General features: G+C 36.9%; 1 protein-coding gene across 1 annotated transcript in view; it reads right to left on the reverse strand.

Moving 5' to 3' along the window:
- Positions 1 to 5,342: 5,342 nt before the first annotated feature.
- The window catches only part of PTPRQ (protein tyrosine phosphatase receptor type Q), a 141,864-nt gene continuing 128,096 nt past the window's right edge, over positions 5,343 to 19,110 (reverse strand). Inside the window, exons 55-62 of the mRNA XM_037390645.1 lie at positions 18,657 to 18,747; positions 17,205 to 17,281; positions 14,592 to 14,726; positions 14,354 to 14,479; positions 12,017 to 12,165; positions 10,074 to 10,209; positions 6,272 to 6,395; positions 5,343 to 5,986 (exon numbers count right to left, since the gene is read on the reverse strand). Coding sequence (XP_037246542.1) covers positions 5,949 to 5,986; positions 6,272 to 6,395; positions 10,074 to 10,209; positions 12,017 to 12,165; positions 14,354 to 14,479; positions 14,592 to 14,726; positions 17,205 to 17,281; positions 18,657 to 18,747 — 876 coding nt within the window. The 3' untranslated portion in view covers positions 5,343 to 5,948. The remainder of the gene's footprint in view (positions 5,987 to 6,271; positions 6,396 to 10,073; positions 10,210 to 12,016; positions 12,166 to 14,353; positions 14,480 to 14,591; positions 14,727 to 17,204; positions 17,282 to 18,656; positions 18,748 to 19,110) is intronic.

Raw genomic sequence — 19,110 nt, forward strand, 5'->3', positions numbered from 1 at the left:
GTCACATTCTTAGTGTACAGTATGTTTAGTAGGTATGTTCTTACAATAATGGCCACCCCACAGGAAGTAGGTATGTTTTTGAGAAATTGCAATAATATGGCCATTATAGAACATTTGTAATCAAAGCGTCCTCCTTATGACTGTTTTATCAGGACAGCTTGGTATTTTCCTAAGAAAACCTGTAATTATTCAAAAGTCAGTATTTCCACATTCCCATTCTCAAAAGGGGCAGGGGGGAGATATAAAGGGGAGAAATGCATCAAAACTTTAAATGCACACTATGAAGAAGACAGCATGTCTTTGTAAGTTAAAGGTGCTATTAATACCCATTAAACAAGAGGTTTTGCTTCTTGGTGTCCTAAGCAGCAAAGATGAGTTGCTGACAATGATGACAATACTACCTCTGAATTTTCTTATTTATCCTTAGCAGAGAAAGGTTCAGCTTAAAATCCTACATCTAGAAGTCAGTCAGCTTTGGGAACATTTTATGGACTCCCTGGGACAGTGCCTTGTCAGATAAGTATCCTGTTCTCAAAAGGGTGTAAGATTACATGCTAGGCAGCCAGGCTCCTCAGGTCAAGTCCTCGCCCATGCCTGGAGTGCAGTATTGTGTTATTGCAGCTCATTTAAGAGTTCTGTGCACAACACGTAAGCCCTGATTCACACTATGTGTGTTGTCTCTGTAAGACTGACAGAGAATCAGTAGAATTCTGTAAGAAAAATAGTTAAACGGAGCTACTGTAAATCCCAACAGAAGACTGATAAATGAAAAGGCACAGTTCTGTAACTGTTACATGCTGGATTCTGAGAAGGGGATTACCAATAGATTAATGAAATTAAAAGTGCATAAATTTTATTTATCTGCAGTTATCCCCAGCTGGTGAGCATGTGCAGATGGCAGACTGAGGGGTAGAGAGGGACATACAGGTATAATTACTTTTCTGCTTATGCCTTCCTTACTGGAAGAAAGTTGTCTTCCTTGCCTATACTCTGTCTGCCAAAGTTCTACGCTTGTGGTATCAAAATACTTGTTTATATATTTAAGATTAGTGCAAAAATTGACTAAATAGAGTCCTTTGGTTCCTAACACCAACTTGAATCACAAAAGATGTTACCAGCTGTCACAACAGGCGTCTCCTGTATTTGCGTTTCTCAAGTGAGCTAGAGACATGTTACAGTGAAGCTTACTGAAGTGTGTTCCTGCATGGATGGAAAGAGTGCCCTGTATCTTGCAGTACTCGGCTCAAAGGTTGCGTTATGTTGTCGCAAATATGCTCTGTGTGTTCTAGGACACACTTCCTGCTCAGCAGGCTTCATGGAATGCAACTGTGAATGGTAGAGCTTTAGTTGCATATTAGGTTTCTAGTATCCAAGTATTCTTTTTATATCATTGAGAGCTCCACCTCCTGCAAAATATTTCAGGAACATCCTTGCAAAACTTCCTTCAGCTCATTATTGACTGTAAAGAGTGCTGGAATGGTTTATTCATGATTACAGTGGATAGCTGGGTGCAGCTGTCATCCTACAAAAAGATCACCCTGGTAACACCAATCAACAAGCAGAGTAAGATGATCCAAATATAACTGAAACCTTCTAAATGTTGTGTTTCAACTGAAATACAGAGGCGCAACTTCATTGCAAACTTTGCCTGATGTTGTGGGAAATGTGAAACGTATCCTAGACATTGTTATACAGAGCTGAAAAGCCACTGACTCTCAGTTTTCTTTACACAGTAGAATCTGAGAAAAGGCCTGCACGATAAGGGAGCTGTGAGATAAATAATTAAAATAAGTAATTAGTTCAGCATCGTTTGGGAAAAGTTATTGGGAAAAGAGAATCACCATGCAAAATATCAAACACTGGCTCCATCTTGCTGTCTTCAGCTGGCACTGAACAATGACCACTGCTAAAATTTATATCAGAATTTATCATAGCAGTAGAGGGAACTTCTGGATAGGAAGCCGGTTTATCCTTACAACTGTATGCAGTGCCGATGCTGCAAAGATGTGCAACTGATACCACAGTTCAGCTCTGAGATCAGCACAAATGTGGGCTTGCACTTGTCTCATACCTCGTAACCTCAGCCACATAAAGGACAGGACAGAAAATGTATTCTGGGCTAGAGCCAGTGCAAAATGCAGCTGATATTCCGTGATGTCACCTGGATATTGACTCATAGGGAAAGGGATAGAGAGAAGGTGTGAAGTGAGGCCACTACACACCTTACCTGATAACGATGTATGCCTGTAGATCATGCCTGTAGTATTTGAATTCAGGAGATCCATATTACTGTTTACAATTCCTTCTAATATAGTCAAGTATAGACAAGCAATACAGCATTAGAAAACAGAACAAATCATAGAGAACAATGCTGGGAGGGCTTGTCTTTTCAACAACCCACACAGGGTGGTGACACAACAGTCATGGAAAAGTGGTAAACCAGTGGATCACATTTAATACAGACTCTGAAACAGGTAGTTTTCAAGTTTTATTTTAACTTGCTGTCAAAATGTTTTCACAAAAAACCTCTTCTGCCCACAGACCTCACAGGGTTCTGTGTCCTGAAACTGCAAATTCATGTCCACATCTAGGAGGCTTTGTAATTTCTGTATGCAACCAGGAGAGCTCACTGTCACGTTACCTTAGTATGAAATATGATTAATTCATTGTCTTTGCTGCTTTGTCTTAGTACTTCTGCATTTGAGCAGACTTCATATTGCAGCAGTACACAGGTGGTATTACACAGATTAATACACATTCTTTCACATAATTTTATGAAATTAAATTACTGAATTGCTCCATATATGCAGTAAAAGTTTGAATGCATAATTATTTTTATCAACACCTTTAACAGTATAAGAAAGTGCTTTAAATTCAACATGAATATGATATTCTGCTGTCTATTACTTCTGTAAAATAGAACAGATCAGTTTTTAAAGGCACTGGCAGTAGCCTCTTCTAATGATAAGCAACAGAACTGGCTATAAATATATATAAAGACTGTAGAATTTCTATAGAAATATATTTCTATATAAAGACTGTAGAATTTCTATAGAAATTCCTCAAGTAATTTAATACAGTATGACCTAATTTCAATACACTTGTAATCATCCTATAGAATTAGCGTATTCTCCAATTTTATTCATTCATTGATAGAGTACACTCTTGCCATATTAGTAGTGCCAAGAATCTGTAGAAAATTGAGTGGTGACCTTAAAAATGAAAATGGTGTGCTGCTTTATATATTCATATATATTCTTAAAATATCAATTGGACAAATTCTGCTTGCCTCCAGCTCTCCAGCTGTGTCAGTAACACCACCATAGGTGTCATTGCATATGGGAAGTAGGGCTGGAGGACAAGGGACTATGTGGAAATTCTTTCATGACTGAACAGAGAGGTCTGGGGGATCTCCTGTTACACAGATGCTGCCCTATCCCTGTACATTACTGGCAGGCACATGAGGAGGTCAGTGAACTCTGCTGTATTTATACTAAAAACCAGTTCTTGGAGAAAATCGCTTGGAGAAACTCCTTTACCTGACCATGCATCTTATAAGTTGTGGCCAGTTTATGCTGAATGTTGGCTTTTGCCCTAAAGACAATACAAAATGTGTCAAGGTAGCATGTATCAGATTGCATTCATCAAATTGTACAATAATTACTTTTCAATTTTTCACTTTGCCTCTACAGAAGAGAGTCACATTTTCTAGTATCTTGCTAAGTTGTCAGACAAGCGTGCTGCTGAATGTAGTGTCTGACCACCAGCAGGTTCCCTAAAGGAGGATGTAGGAATCTTCATTGTTTAGTATTTTGTAAAATAGAAAACACTTTAGCACCTTCAGAAATCTGGAGTTCATCTGTAAGTTGTATAAGGCTTCTTAGCTTTTTCCTCCAATTGAAAAAAGAATGACACACATCCAGATATTCCACCATGGTGGATATAAGATTATACAAGATTATGACTCCATAATGTCAATTTATTACAGTGCTCTGTGTACTGCTACCAAGTGCAAACACAAATCATGAAAAACATCTGTAAGTCCCTATAAGCAATTTGTCAGAATACTTTAAAGTACATGTATAATAAATGAAGAACACATGTTTCATAGGAACCAAATGAAACTAGAGCTGTACCGAATGCTTTGCCAGAGACTTGAACAGCTGTGGACATCACCTCTCTCCCTCTCTCCAGCTTTAAAAGGCATTGTTTTCTTTTTAGCTTGACAGGTGATGTTTACAATACTGTCAGTCTTCTTGAAAGATCGCCCAGAATATCTCTGTAGACCATTTTCATCTCCTTAAATGCTGTCTTTTGATTTTCATTTTAGGTATTTGGCACTTTCTGCTAAATTACAAAGGCTCCTCACTGCACCATCCTTGCCAGCTTCTAAAAAGACATCAAACACCTACCATCATTTACTTACGGAAAAGTATCAGGTTACATACTGTGTAGTATTTTCTGTCTGGTAGCTACAGTTAAGAGATGGAAAGTTTTGTTCATTTACTACTCTGTTCAGAGTGTGTGCACACAAACACACCCCCACGCATACCTCTTTCAAGGTTCTAACGAGGTTTATCTGACTTCCCTGAGCTCGATGCCCCAGCAAGGCTATGGATTTCTTCTGTCTAAACAGAATATAAAAGGGCAAATCCAAAGCCTTTTTGCTATTATGTTTTGTATCTCAGATTAAGGTAACAGCTTCAGTATTCAGAATTTCTGTACACAGAGAAAAAACTTAGTAATCAACCCTTTTCCCAATAATACCAATTGAATACTGTCACTTCCACATAAAACCAGGGCACACAGTTTAGTTACCTCTCTAGTCTTCCTACCCTATCAATTTTTGCTTTGCTTCTCAGATGAGAGCTTCCTGCTTCTCATTCCTGTTTAAGATATATTTCCAGTAATGATAACCAGTGGGAGTAGAAGAGGTCTTCTTTTATTAAATCTCCAAATATTAGTTCTCATACTTTTCAGTGTCTACAGGGATTTGCCAAAGCCGGGGAAGGAGCAACAACTTTTTTACTTGACAACTTTATGTTATAAAATACATTGTTTCTAAATTTTGAGCAACCTTTCAAAATTCTGAAGTGTTATATTTAAGAAATTTGAATCAATTATAAACATTCTATGATGCAAGTCAATCTAACATGCATTAAATATAAAATAAATTTATAATTTTACTTTTTTTTATCTGCTTGAAAAAGTAGCAGGAATGTAAAATACTTTCCTCAGCACTGAACATATGCAATCACTACTGTATATTTTAAAAAACAATCCGCTGATTATAAGATAACTTAAATAGCCCCAAGTGTCCCTGAAGAGCTACTGTGTGCTGTGTAAAAGCTGAATAATCCTCCCTATGTCAGAAGGTGACTCTTCAGCTGTTCAGGATCACAAGCTGATATGCTACCACTCATAAAAAAAGATTCAAAACACAAGAACATACAGTTAGGTAAAGATCACTGTACTGGTATTGGAATTAATCTGCAAGAACTGACAACAGTGAAACCAATCTAGCAAGAATGATTCAAGGAACTGTAGCTTTTACTTAAAACCAAAACACAAAGAACACAGCAAATTCACACCAAAATAAGTTCAATGGGAATATGAAAGTTTTACATCATATTTGGCTCAGTTTTCTTCTTTTACAAAGATAACTGGAAGAAAGGAATATGTTCAAACACACTTTCTATTTAAATACATACTGAATGCAGTATTCATGTAACACCAGAAATGCGGTCTGTGCAAAAAGTACTCCAAATCATTATTGCTTGGTGATCTGAATAAAACACTTTAACATATTTATAAAGGCACATTGATAGAAGAAAAGATGTTTCAGTCATCTTGTGTTTTTTAAATTGTCAAAATAGGGGAATTCACTTTGGCCCCTGTGCTTAGAAAAATATGACTTTGACTTTAGTTTCAATATTTAGTTTTAGTATTTACATGGTAGTTTCTTCCCATTCAAGCTCCACATCACCTACAAAAGAAATAGATACATTACATTAATCTACCTTGTAAACAAAAAGTCACTAATGTCAGCTAACTGTTTTGGCTGAATTTAAAAGATCTTGTGGGAAAAAAAGTGGAAAGCTTAAGCAATGACTATTAGTATGAGGGAAACTAAAGAACAGCAAAATGCTAGAAATTTATACTTCTGAAGCCAAAAAAGGCATGTCAAATTTTTTTTTTCTGCTTCCTAGTCTGGACAAGTCAAGGCACCTGCTATGAAAAAATAATTCTGAGAGAATCTATATTTTGTTACCTTCCATGGCATCCAGGGAGTCCATCTTTTGCAGCGCTGAACAATTTACAAAACATATGGGCTGACTACTTCCCTTGCTTGTCAACAGATCCAATACACACTGATGCAAAAATATATATTGTGCCTGTAAGATGTGAATTTAAAGAGGTTTGGTTAGAAGAAATGTACTTCTAACACCAAAAAACTTAGGATTTTTGTATAACATCTAGATGTTCTCAAAGTAACTGCAGTTGAACTCAGTTAAAGTTAACTTAGCAATCTCAATACTTCAATGACCATATCATATATGCCTGATTTGATTTCATACATTATGAGGCATAATGTGTTAAAGTTTGTCAAAACATGTTAATCCTCATGTCCAGTAAGAGATATGAAATTAGAGTAATCATAACTGAGACTAATAGGCTGTTCCACGATTTTCTGTAAAGGTTTGTTCTGTTAAAAGATGTTGATTATTTTTTGCCACTAGATTCAGACTGGAGAAACAGAACCACACAAATGTAACATTCAGATAAGAAAATTTTCCTCTTTCCAGCATAGAGAAAACCAGCAGGGTGCACTCAAATGCAAAAGTTCAAGTAAATCTAAATCTAGGAGTTCTAGGAGCATGCACCATTAGTAAAAGTAAAACCCCCACATTATTTTTAGTGATACTTCTTGGACTGTAGCATCATTTTTAACAGACTATAATGTAAAGCGTGAGCAACTAAAGTTAATTTGACACTTTCAAGGGCATAAAGTAACTCTGGGTAATGATTGCTGACAAGAGAAAAACAAAATAAGGCAATGTAAGAATAAAGCAAAGAATGAAATAAACTAATGAAAACATAGAAAGAAAATAAATGGATTGTTATCTTCACACAAGAGAAGCCCTATGTATGTAGGTGCAGAAAATGAGCCAGATCACAGTTCAGAATGGAAGAGACCTCTTGAGACCACCTAGTGTAACCCCCAACTGCTTAAGCTGGTTCAGCTAAAGCATGTTGTTGAGTACCTTGTCCAGTATCTCCACAGACAGAGATAACTCCCTTGACTTTTGCACAGGTAAATAAATTAGTGTCATTTTTCTGCTAAGTAATTGCTATTTTGTTACTGAACTGCCATCAATTTTCAAATCAAATGTCTCAGATTTATAAGATAAATTTGCTTACGTGGATATGTTTTAGGGTCACAGCTCCAGAGCCGTGGGTAATTAAAGCAGACTTTCACAGGCCCCTGAAGTACACAGTACCATTATGCTTTTGAATAGCTTGCTTACTGAAGCAATAGCACGACATTACTTCAAACTAGCCTTTGCACTTGACTTGGCAAGGTGGTAAACTTCTAACAGATTCACCAGACAAATATGAATTTCTAGAATGAAGGTCTTAAGTTTCAGTGGAATTTAGATTGGTTATTCCAGTTCAGAAGGAAGACTCTGAAAGCTCCGTGATCTCTTGCATTCATACAATACATATGATTCACACAGCTACTTGTGAGCATGTAGCAATGAAAATCTTTCTGGGTTTGCCAGGGAAGAGTGAAGCAGGATACTTGGTAAACATACACATGACAAGTTATTTTTCCAGTTAGAATTAATGACATTCTTAATTATTTGAAAGTCTTTTTATGATTGGAAGTGGGAGAAAGAATAAAATAGTTTACTTAAGATTAGGTTATGCACTTTACATGTAGTCCAAGGGCAGGCCTTGTTAATGTACAGGCCACCAGGCAGAGTACCAGGATATTGAAATCATATCTACGTTATGGAATTAAACAGTGTCTGGGTAGATTGCCAGCCAGTGGAACTTGATCATCCAAACTACTTCAAACTGCTTGGATAGTCCCTACATAGTTTTAATCCACATGAACCAGCGCTACCCCAAATACTTTCCAGGTGTGTTCCAGGAGTCACTGCAGACTATGGGTCGTTCCCTATAGAGAGCTTGTGAAGGAGCGTAACTGCAGAGGTGTTTAATTGTGCAGATGTGGGCCATTCTGTGCCCATTGGCACAGTAACAGAGAGCGACTCTATTGGCAAAAGGAAAACCACTTTGAAGCTATAAGCAAGCAAAAACCAGGTCTGAGAGCAACCAGTTTTTAATTTTACTCATAGGTCTTACAGTTTGACCAAGGGATCTCTAAACTGACTTTTGGGAAGGAATTGCTTCTCTCTTTGTATCTTCTGTGCTGATCACATAAAATCTCTATCATAGACAATTAAACAGTGTTTTATAACAGAACTGTCAGAATAGCTTGATTACTGAATCTGCCATAAAACTTTACAAGATTCAGTTCCCTTTGGGCAAATTTTGTTGCTGATCTGTCTTTTGTAGTCTTGCAAAAATGATCTAGAAATGGCATGGGCAGAGAACAACCTGTCTCAGGATTTTGCAGCTAGCCTTTAGATCAATACTTAACTTTTTTGGATATCAGAACTATAGGGCTATCATCTTCTACTGCATTTTGGTGCATTTTTCGCTACTCTCTGCCAAAATATGCAAATGAAGAGGTACACAAAAATGATGCGCATTTTTACAATGTACACTGATCTTATCAAATGTCTCACTGTTTTAAGATTTTATTTTGGGAGTGCTCCCATTAAATTGTCTTCCAGCCTTTGCCTTATTTTCAGATGATTCTTCAAAAGTGTAAAGCAACAACCAAAAGAAGTATTCCCAGAACTCAATCTTCACAGCAGAGTCCTGGCAATTGTTTAGCTCCATCAAGACTGGAAAAGGAAAAATTGAAAGCAACTGGTAATTGGACAGCACCTTATAAGAAACAGCATGATAAGGTATCACCACAAGGTCTCACAAAATCTTCTGAAGTGCAGCTGCTGAAAAGTGGTTAACTGTTTTTTGCATATTCTGACACACTTTTCATATATTCTGACACGATATAGATCAGCAGAATTGTATTCCTAACGGAACAAGTCTTCTTACATTAACATAATTTTAAATCCATCAGTCACGTGGAAGTTCATCCTGAAACTGCTCATCCATACTGAGATGTTGGTAAGTCATGCTGTAGACTCAAAGACTTCAGGCAGCAGCCTTGAGCTAGATCTGGCCTGCAAGAGGCTTATACCAGATGCCTCATGCAAATACAGGTGGATTTCCGTTCCACTGAGCGTTTAGGATAATTTTTGAATTCGGCTATTACTCCTTTACATATATACAGATCTCCAGATACAGCAGAGGTCTTTCTTACCAGCAAGTCATCACTTATTTATATGTATACCCAACAAGTCTGCAAAAAATGCACTTTTTTAAACCCAAACCCCACCACTGCCTTGATTTTAGAAACTCTGAAGTCTGTGCTTCATTCTATCCATATGTGTTATTTTATATGAAGCAATCTAAAAAGAATCAAGGAATCATTAATGAGGTCAAAGGTAAATTAATATTTAAAAGTTTGGAGGACTATGCTACATATACATACTCAAAAAATGCAGTTTAGTAGTAAATAAAGTCAAATTAAGCAGTGTATAAGCAAATCTATTTTTTATTTAACAACTGTTCATCCCCCAAAACTTGAAATTAACTTTCTCAAAGTCTGAGAAATTATGTTAGGTTCTAAAAATGAAATATGTCAGCACTCTTTTCAGCACTTGTCAGGACTGCTGGCCAAATATAGTTAAACAGATACAAACTATAGGTTCTTGAAATATACATGCTTGAAATCCAAACAGAAGCAGGATTTGGTAGAAAATGTATTAGACAACTAATTGTTATGAGCTTTCTATCCTTCTTTTGTAGGAGATCAGATGACTAACTTTTCAACAACAGGAAAACAGAATAGATAAATATAAAAATCTTACCAGATTCTGTACCATACACATTCTTTCACTTCTTAACTCAGCTACAAGTCCATAGATATCCACAAAATCGTGGTCATTTATATGTTGGGTTAAATGGTCAAGTGCAATATAAACACCTGTTCTTCCAACACCAGCACTGCAAATATAATAAACAAGATAAAATAAAGGGTTTATGTTCATTTTTGTAAGTATAAAATATTTTATTAGAATAGTCTTGTTAAATTCAGTTTATTGTGAAAAAAAACCTTCAGAAAAAATTAATTAATTTTTAGTATTTACTTGTGTGTGTGTGTGTGCATGTCCTTGCTGAATGAGGGATCAAGTGAAATCTGAATTTGAGCCTTGTTATGACTTTGATTTTATGAGGGGTTGCATCATACCAACGAGATATAAGTAAAGCAAATCTATATAAGTGGAAAAATGGTCCTACAGCTTTTCTGTGAATTTTCTAGAGCTCCCTAATTCAAAGAAAATAATATCACCAGATTTTGTGAAATCACACTTGGATTCTGTGATGCTTTTGGTATTTGAGACAAAATAACATGGGATCTAGCAAAATATTTTAAAAAATACTTTTAAGAGGAGGATGAGTGTGCAATACACACTAGTACCTAGTGTTATTTTATTTAAAGGTTTGAGAGCGAACAGGATTTTCTCAAGTCACTATCAGGCATCTCTGCAATTGTGTAATAAACACAAGGTATATCACTGCAGATAATCAGGAAATGTAAAGCAAAACTCTCTTGAACCTGCAAGATCAAATGAGCAGAAGGTAACAAATGAGTTTTACTGGATATGAGAGCACATAATGCTACTTTATAACCATCAGGAATTTGAGCACAGGTGGAGTATCTGGCCCGTGCTAGACCCTTTATGTATCTGTGTTGTGAAAAACGGATAGGATTCATTGCAGAGGGGCCCCAGGGAACATAAACGTCCTCAAAACACGAAGACCATATAGTTCTCTCCTGTAATAGTCTCTCTGGCCCCTGCAATATATGGAAATGTCAAGCTGTCAATGCCAACAATATCAAATAAAATGAGGCTTTATCACCCATAGTGGGTGGCACCTGCAGGATACTGAGGACAAATAAAAAGAGCTCCCATGCATGATAAACCGGACAGCTACGGAAAAGATCTGTGGCACCAAACCCACCTTTTCCTTCCACACATTTCCAGACTCACACCGAGTGAGAATGAGTCAAAGAATCCATTGCAGACCTCTGAGTTCAGATCGCTATTTTGGAGTGTGCCCACTCATCCAGTGGGAACACTGACCTGCATATAAAATGCAGACACACTCACCACTTCCCTGAAGACTTAGCTGTCTCCACACACTTACTCTTTAAAATAGCAGTTTAAGGCTGTTGAGTATGGAATCAATGGGAACTATGACAGCTGACCACCTCTAACCACCAGATCATTTATTTAAGAGCCTAAATATAGATTTTAGCTGTTTATAGGCACCTGAGCTTGAAATCTGGTATATGCAAACCCTTGTTCCTATTTTTCCTTCCTTGTGGCTCCCAGTTTCTTCCTCTTGACATGTGACATGTACATTTTAAGTACAATTTTTAATATTTATTTCTTAGGAAGAGCTATAATTATAATAGAAGTAAAGAAAACCAACATGTCAGTTGCTGTTTCTCTTTTTACAATAAAAAGGAAAATTGAGATAAATCCAGCAGTACCTTACGGTAATGGTTGAAGTAACTGTTTCACTGACGTTACCTCACTGGGATTTCCATGAATGGAAGAACAGACACACTTTGGCATTTTACCTCCTAGAAAGGACTAAGAACTGCTAGAGAAACCTTCATTGCTGTCCATACTAGAACCATACCTGTACACTCAGTTTTCATTTTCTTCTGGCAACTTCCCTAAGCATTAATATACACTTGAAATTCTAAGATACTAAATGGTTATTTGGTGAATATGCTTACCTGCAGTGAACCACCATTGGTGTATTATCATGTGCTCGACTTGCACGGATAAGTTTTACAAAATGGATAATTGGTGCAGTGGTTTCGGGGACTCCATGTTCTGGCCAAGAAGTAAAGTTACACTGCCGCACCATCATGCAGTCTCCATGCTGAAAAACATAAAATAAGGTAGTTTTGCAGAACAAATGTGACAGAAGATCCAGTAAGCTAAATATAAACTTCTCAGCAATTTCGTGTAAAAAAGAAAGTCAGAATAGCATAATAATTATAAGATGTACTTGTATCAAGGGACAATTCAATGTGCACAGACCTTACAGCAGTTTTTTGAGAGATGGCATCGAGTCCATCTTTCAGGAAGTATTCATGATTTCAGCAGTCACTCTCCATTTGACTTCAGTCACTACATCAATGTAATTTGTAGATTACAGGTTGAAGTTTCTACAGCTTGTTTCTAAGTTTAGTGAATCGGGATGACAAATTTATTTAGAAAAAAGCAACCATTAGACTGATCGAATGGAGTGAAGGCAAACACATATGTTGGTAAAGACGGATGTATTTTCTAAGTGTTTGATGCCATCTCAATCAGAGCAGCAGCAATAATAAAGAAAAGAGCAGTTATGATCTGATATCTAAATTAAGTATGAAGGACGTAAGAATAAAAGCACAGGATCATGCCAAAGGCCTGTCTAGACCATTATCTTCTTTCCAACAGTAGACAAGGAAAAATCTTAGGGAAAATGGAAATTATAAAACATGACAACAATGTATCTATAGTTCCACAGAAAATGATTTCCATTCATCATAGTTTGTGACCTGTGAACTGTCTCAGTCAGAAATGGTATCTTGAAATTTAAATAGTACTTGTCAGAATTTTCTTCTACTAATTTATCTGGATTTGATGAAGCTCTGTAAGTTTTTAGCATTGATAGTATCTTGCAGCAAGGAGTAAAACAGTTCAATCAACTGTTGTGTAATGAACCAGTTTCTTTTTAATTTATTTTGAACTAACCACTTGCTGCAGGAAACACTGAACAACTGTGCACAATTATATGTAGCAACTACTTTTTGTCTGTATTTTTCAAATTGATCAATGTCAAAACAAAAGAGAAATTACTTTGGATGCAATATGGCAATAATTGTGAATGGTCTGCCTCACATATACTTTTTACCTTCACTAGAAGATCATCAAGAATCCACCCATTTGTGAATGGAAGATTAAGTACAATCTTAAAGCCAGCAACATGGCACATTTAATGACATGCTTATCAAGGACATAACTTCTTGTGCAGGGTAGTACAGCTATAGTAAATGAATCACTTAGACAATGCAGGTTATGCTTTATTTTCTTCCAGCCTCACCCTGGTTAACACCAGTGACTTTGCATTTTGCTGGCAAGCATTTTTACTCTAAATAGTCCCTTTTCCAGTCTTGTTTATGTCTTATTTCAACTGAAAATAGTTTCTATTCTCTCAGTCATTTTAAAATGCTCAATTTCCCTGTATTATGTGCACAATACATCTTTATGGGGTGACCATTGAGACAATCCCCTAACTGCTGTTTTTTTCATCATGTGTGCATGCCACAGGATGGCAATACATCTATTGGATAGCTGAGTTCTGGTCCCAGGATCTGGCTGCGCTACATACAACACAGGTCAATGTTGGGAGTGCAAAAGAAGGCTGACTTAATCTTGGGTTATTACGTCCAGATTGCTTTCTGAGCCTACTTGCTTGTCTGACTTAACACTGTGTGTGAATTTTTCCAAAGAGTGGACACTATAGCTGTGGATCATGACAAGGATGAACATCTATGCTATACCCCCCACCTCGCTTCCCACCAGAAAGAGTGGGAGTAATACTGATGATTCTCATTTATATTGGGTGAATCTCCTGGGGGTGGAGGCCATTACGGCTGGTGGTACAATGCAAAACAGCTGCACTGCACCAGAGAATCTTGCCCTTTAATCTGAGAGGGATACATTCAAAGGGATTTGTCTGATCACAGAATGGTTAGGATTACTCCTTTCTAGAAGAGACAACTGAGGTGTCCAAATAGAAACTTCACCTCCCACCAAACCAGAGGTTCAGTAACCTTGATAGGCCCTTCATAGCATGTCAGACAAGTAACTGAGCTTTTTGTAACAGAAATTGGAGAAAATTCTCAGGAAACAAAACCCAGGAATGAAAACAAAATGCAGGAAAACAAGGCAGTACAGTGCACATGCATTAAAAGATTAAAAGAAGAATACTGAGGGGTAGTTGGGTGACATGGAGCACATCTGATGTTCTTTGAGGTGCTGGATGGGTTTTATTCTATCAGACTCCAGTTCTGGCTTACCCTTTCAATTTTTAGATCTCTGATGGTCCAGTCTATTTGAATATCTTCCATCAATTTAGTAATCACTATATCCCCAAACACAGTCACTGGTTTGTTATCTTCTGGCCAGTACTGATGACATCTTATCTGCAGGCAGATGATTACTAATTAACAATGATCATATTATAATCTTGACAGAAACTACATACAGAATTTCCAGTTATATCAAATACTGTTAATTGGCACACTGGTAACTTACCCGTCCCTTTTCAAAACATTGTGTAAGCATCACAAGTGTTTTTGCTCTCGTCTCCCACACCATCCTCCAGAAATCACCCACTGTTCCTGGTAATGGTCCCTGAGTTGCAATAAACTCATTTGGACATAAATAACCCTAAGAAAAAAGAAAATATTTAATACATAATGGTTGGCAAGGAAAAAAAAAAGAGTTTGCATGTGACTCATAGTTGTGCTTGTAGCTATCACGTATAAGGCTAAAACTTTGTCAGACATACTAAATGACTTGGCATAGGCCTGGCTAATGATTGCACGGCAGATGGCCTTGGAAACCTAAGGAAGTAATGGCATTTGTTCCACTGTATAGATCAGTTATGAACCAATGCTCTAATAAAGTTTGGGAAATGTCATTCTAATAGCAATGCATTTATCAGAGAAATTACAGGGACATCAGGTCAGTAGTTCCCTTTTAAAAATATCTAAGCCTTCATAGGAGCCTTACTGCAGATCCAGCCAGAGGCCACCAAGAACTATGTTAGGAGGTGGCCAACAAAGTAGAATTACATAGTGCTAAGGAGCAGGGGAGCCAGGAAAACAACTAAGGAGCAATCTGAGAGCTAGTGCAAGATACATACCACACTGATGACCTTGTCCTTCCAGTGATCATCAGGGATCTGCTGTAACTTAGGGATGGAGCTTACTCAAACAAATGATCTCTGATAAAAGTTTTAAAGAAACCTACTGTAGGGGTTGCCTTTTGTTTTAATGTTGGCTTCAGCTGTTTAGTTCATTTATAAATTGTTGTAAAACCTGGGGAGAAGGAGGTTTGTTGAAAAAAATCTGTGTAAATGCTATCAGTGCATCATGGATCTGTTTCCCCAAAGAAACTAAGTGTACCCTAAAGGAATTCTCATGTACTATAGAAAGTCTAAAATAACAATAGCAATAATAGCAATACATTTATGCTGTAGAGCTAGAAGTCTATAATATCACAGAGTTCTGCTTATTGCCTAAAACAACTTACACAGTGGTTTATAGCACCACTGAAGCTCCTTGTTGGAATTATAGCCCTATAATTCACAGCTGCCTCTTACTTACGCCATCTATAATATACAGAACAGGTGGCAGTGAGAAACTATGTTAATCCTTCCTAGTTTAAGAGTGAGGTGAGAAACTATAATTCAGGGATGCAAACCTTGCAGTATGGTTACTGACTTTTTCTTGTTCAACCAATGAAAATAAAAGTAGCAGCCAAGTTCCCATTTGTTAAAACCATATACAAGATCTCTTTCCCTCTTTTTACGTGTATGCATATGTATACACACCTAGATAAATAGGTATGTAAATACACACATGCACATCTTGTATATTTACAGCTATATGCATTTATATAATTACACATCCACAAATATGGAAAGTGAGAGCATATAAAGAGCAAAGCTTTAGCCCTGAGAAAAGGTAACATTACAGTTATCTATTCACTGATGAACAGTGGTGACCTAAAGTGAGATGCCTGTATGCAGTAAAGAGATGCAGAATCTTAGCAGGGAACACTCCCTGCAGCTGGCTTTTGCTGCAGCTTTTTGGACGCTGCTCTTAGTGTTCCCTGCCTAAGCCTTGGCATGTCAGTTAGTGACAGGAAGGGTAAAGACTAGGCCATGCTCCAAGCTGTCTGGTCTCCTTCTTGGTGGCTCTGTGTACAGTCCCGGTGTCAAGTAACAACGTGGCATGGCTCTTCCTATCTGCTAAATGTCAGAACTAGGACATTCTATATAAAGGGAATAAATAGCTTTTGCTAATGAGAGAGGAAGATGCTGTCAGCTCTCTTGCTTATTCTCTGTGAATGTCTCTTAGTTACCTGGGAATAACTATTTTTACTTGCCATTTTTTCATCTTTTTAGACTACAGTCTGCATGTCTTGCTATGTGTTTGAATAGTGCTTAGTGCAAATGAAGTCTTGACCTCATGTTAGACAACCAGCCACTGCTACAACAAATTAAATGCACAGTTATAAGTCAAACTTTGAGCTTCAATGGAAAAAAATGAGATAAAAATATAAATGAAGGATTTACAGAGAACACAACTAGAAAATGGAAGGTCCAGGAAGAAAGCTGAAGATGAGAAATACAATACCAGTTACTTCTTCAAGAAGCTTATTTGTATTTTCTTCCATCATAACTTTCACAAAATAATAAAAAAACAAAGTCCTGCTCACCAAAATTATTAGCTATCTCTATGAAACTTTTCAGTTCAGTTATCTTTACATTATCCTGTTCATATACAATAGCTCCAGCTCCTGAACTGAGACCAAATAACACCCATCCAAACAACTGACATTGGTAGGAGTTTCGCTGTTGTCTTTAATGATAATAGTATGAGAATATTTATAGAAAGTAATTTGCTGGACACAGTTTTGATTATTACTGAAAATCACTGCTTAGCAATGAAAATGGGATAAATTATATTTTTAACCAGTCATGTTCAATGCCACAGGAGTCACTCAAACAATGCCATGGCAAGAGTAGTTGTAGTGAATGAAAGAAAAATTAGAATCTTGTTCTTCTTTCAAGTTATTTTTTGACTCTCTTTTGCCAGAAAACAAATATAGTAAAAATGTGAGTGACTTTCTACTTACAGACACGTAGCTGGCATTAATGTAGTCAGATCCAGGAATACCAGCATCAGGCATCAGCTTTACTCTGTTGTTATTATCTATCATAGAAATACAGTCTAGTTAAATAAAAGATTTGTTTAAAAAACATAGAAACATGTAACAAGTCTTCCTGGAGTGCTAAAAAAAATAAAAAATACTGTTATTGTTGCTAATCTAACCATACTTGACATAGTAGAACATTAATTACAAAGGGAATGTAACCAATTTCCATTACTGTGGTCATCCTTTACTGTTCCAGACTTATTTTAATATAATACTTTTTAATTAAAATGGTGAATGTGCCAAATCCTCCAATTTGGTGTACATACAGAAGGATCCTCTGCCTAATGATAGCTGGTGTGCTTTATGCCATGCTGTTCTAGCACAGACAACTTCCATGTGAACAGACAGCTGGGTCTCTGTCCTATATATTGTACCCAGGTCACAGATTTGAGCCAGTTCCTCACACTTACATACTTTAACTTCTTTTACATAAGGTAAGTTCATTATTCCAGGAAAAAAAAATATATATTGAGGGTTTCTAATTTGGGCCCATGGTATGTATGCAGAAATGACAAAACCCAGGAAAGATGTCATATGACAATAACTAAATGCTGAAACCAAACATTCCAAATTTTGATGTTTGCCTCCCAATGTAGTGGAAAAAAAAAAGTTAAAAATTTATGAAATTTATCTGTTTATATGTCATGAATATAAATTTTTAGTGACTAACTTAGAGTATGTCTTGAACAAGGCAGTAGATAGCAGGAACAGCTGCTCTGAAAAGTTAATAGCACAGAATGTAGCATTATTAACCAAGGAATGCCATGCTCCCCATCTCACATCACAGCTAATGCCTAAAATAATAATGACATTTCTTGTCTTATTAACTGAAAAATGAAGCAGTGTTGAGTACAGAGAGACAGACTCCTGTCTCCTGTGATAAAATCTAGCCTTGGCTTATAAGTTATCATACAGTCACTCTGATCTTCTGTGGAAACTTTGCAGCACATGTACACATATCCACAAGAAAGCATACCCAGGATCCTGAGGTAGCTGAATGCACAAACATGTGGATTTTTTATGTTTAAAAAAATTACTTCTCACTGAAGGGGAGAAAAAAGAGGAAGAATGTTAAAGAGTTTGCTACATGGCTTGAATTACAAAGCTAAGAAACTATAGAGGCTACAGTTTCTTGCACCTGCATATTAAAGCTTGTGAGAGCAAGTTGAAAGCTACTTGCAAATAAAACTGTCTTTAAAAAAACACAATGAAAAGACAGATTACTTGACAGAAAATTATTTCATAATGTGGACATGATTGTATTGCCATTTCAAAGGCAGATCAAACAAAAATACGGTTGCATTTCAAATACATGCTGCACTATCGAAGGCAGAGAGCAAAACGGAGGAGTTGATCAGTAAGCACACATACATGGCTTTATGTTTGGGAAACGATTCTTAGACCTGTTCCAAGGCAGATCAGCATCAGTTGAAGCAAGGTCTTCAAGAAACTTGGGAAGTTCCTGTAGAGGAATAAATGTTTGTTGGCAAACCTTTGCATTTCACTTTCAGTGAATATAAAACCCAACACAGCCATCCAGCAAGAGGAATTCCTTAGTTCTGCAGGAAAGTGCATTTCTAAGAACAGTTGGAAGCATTACACAGCATTCCACCTCACTGCCCAACCCCAGTTACACCGCAACATTTAATGCACCACTGCAGACAATGCTGTCAAGTTGAACAATTAAAGCTTACGTGCACTTTCACCTTTGCAAGTCTGGATAAATTCAGCCTATCACCTTTTGTCGTTCTTTTCTGTTTTTTCATGGAGTCACACACTTGGTTACCATGTGCTACTGACTCAGCCTTACTCTTGAATAATGCCT

The sequence above is a fragment of the Falco rusticolus genome, chromosome 5 (genome assembly GCF_015220075.1).
Source record: "Falco rusticolus isolate bFalRus1 chromosome 5, bFalRus1.pri, whole genome shotgun sequence".
NCBI lineage: Eukaryota > Metazoa > Chordata > Aves > Falconiformes > Falconidae > Falco > Falco rusticolus.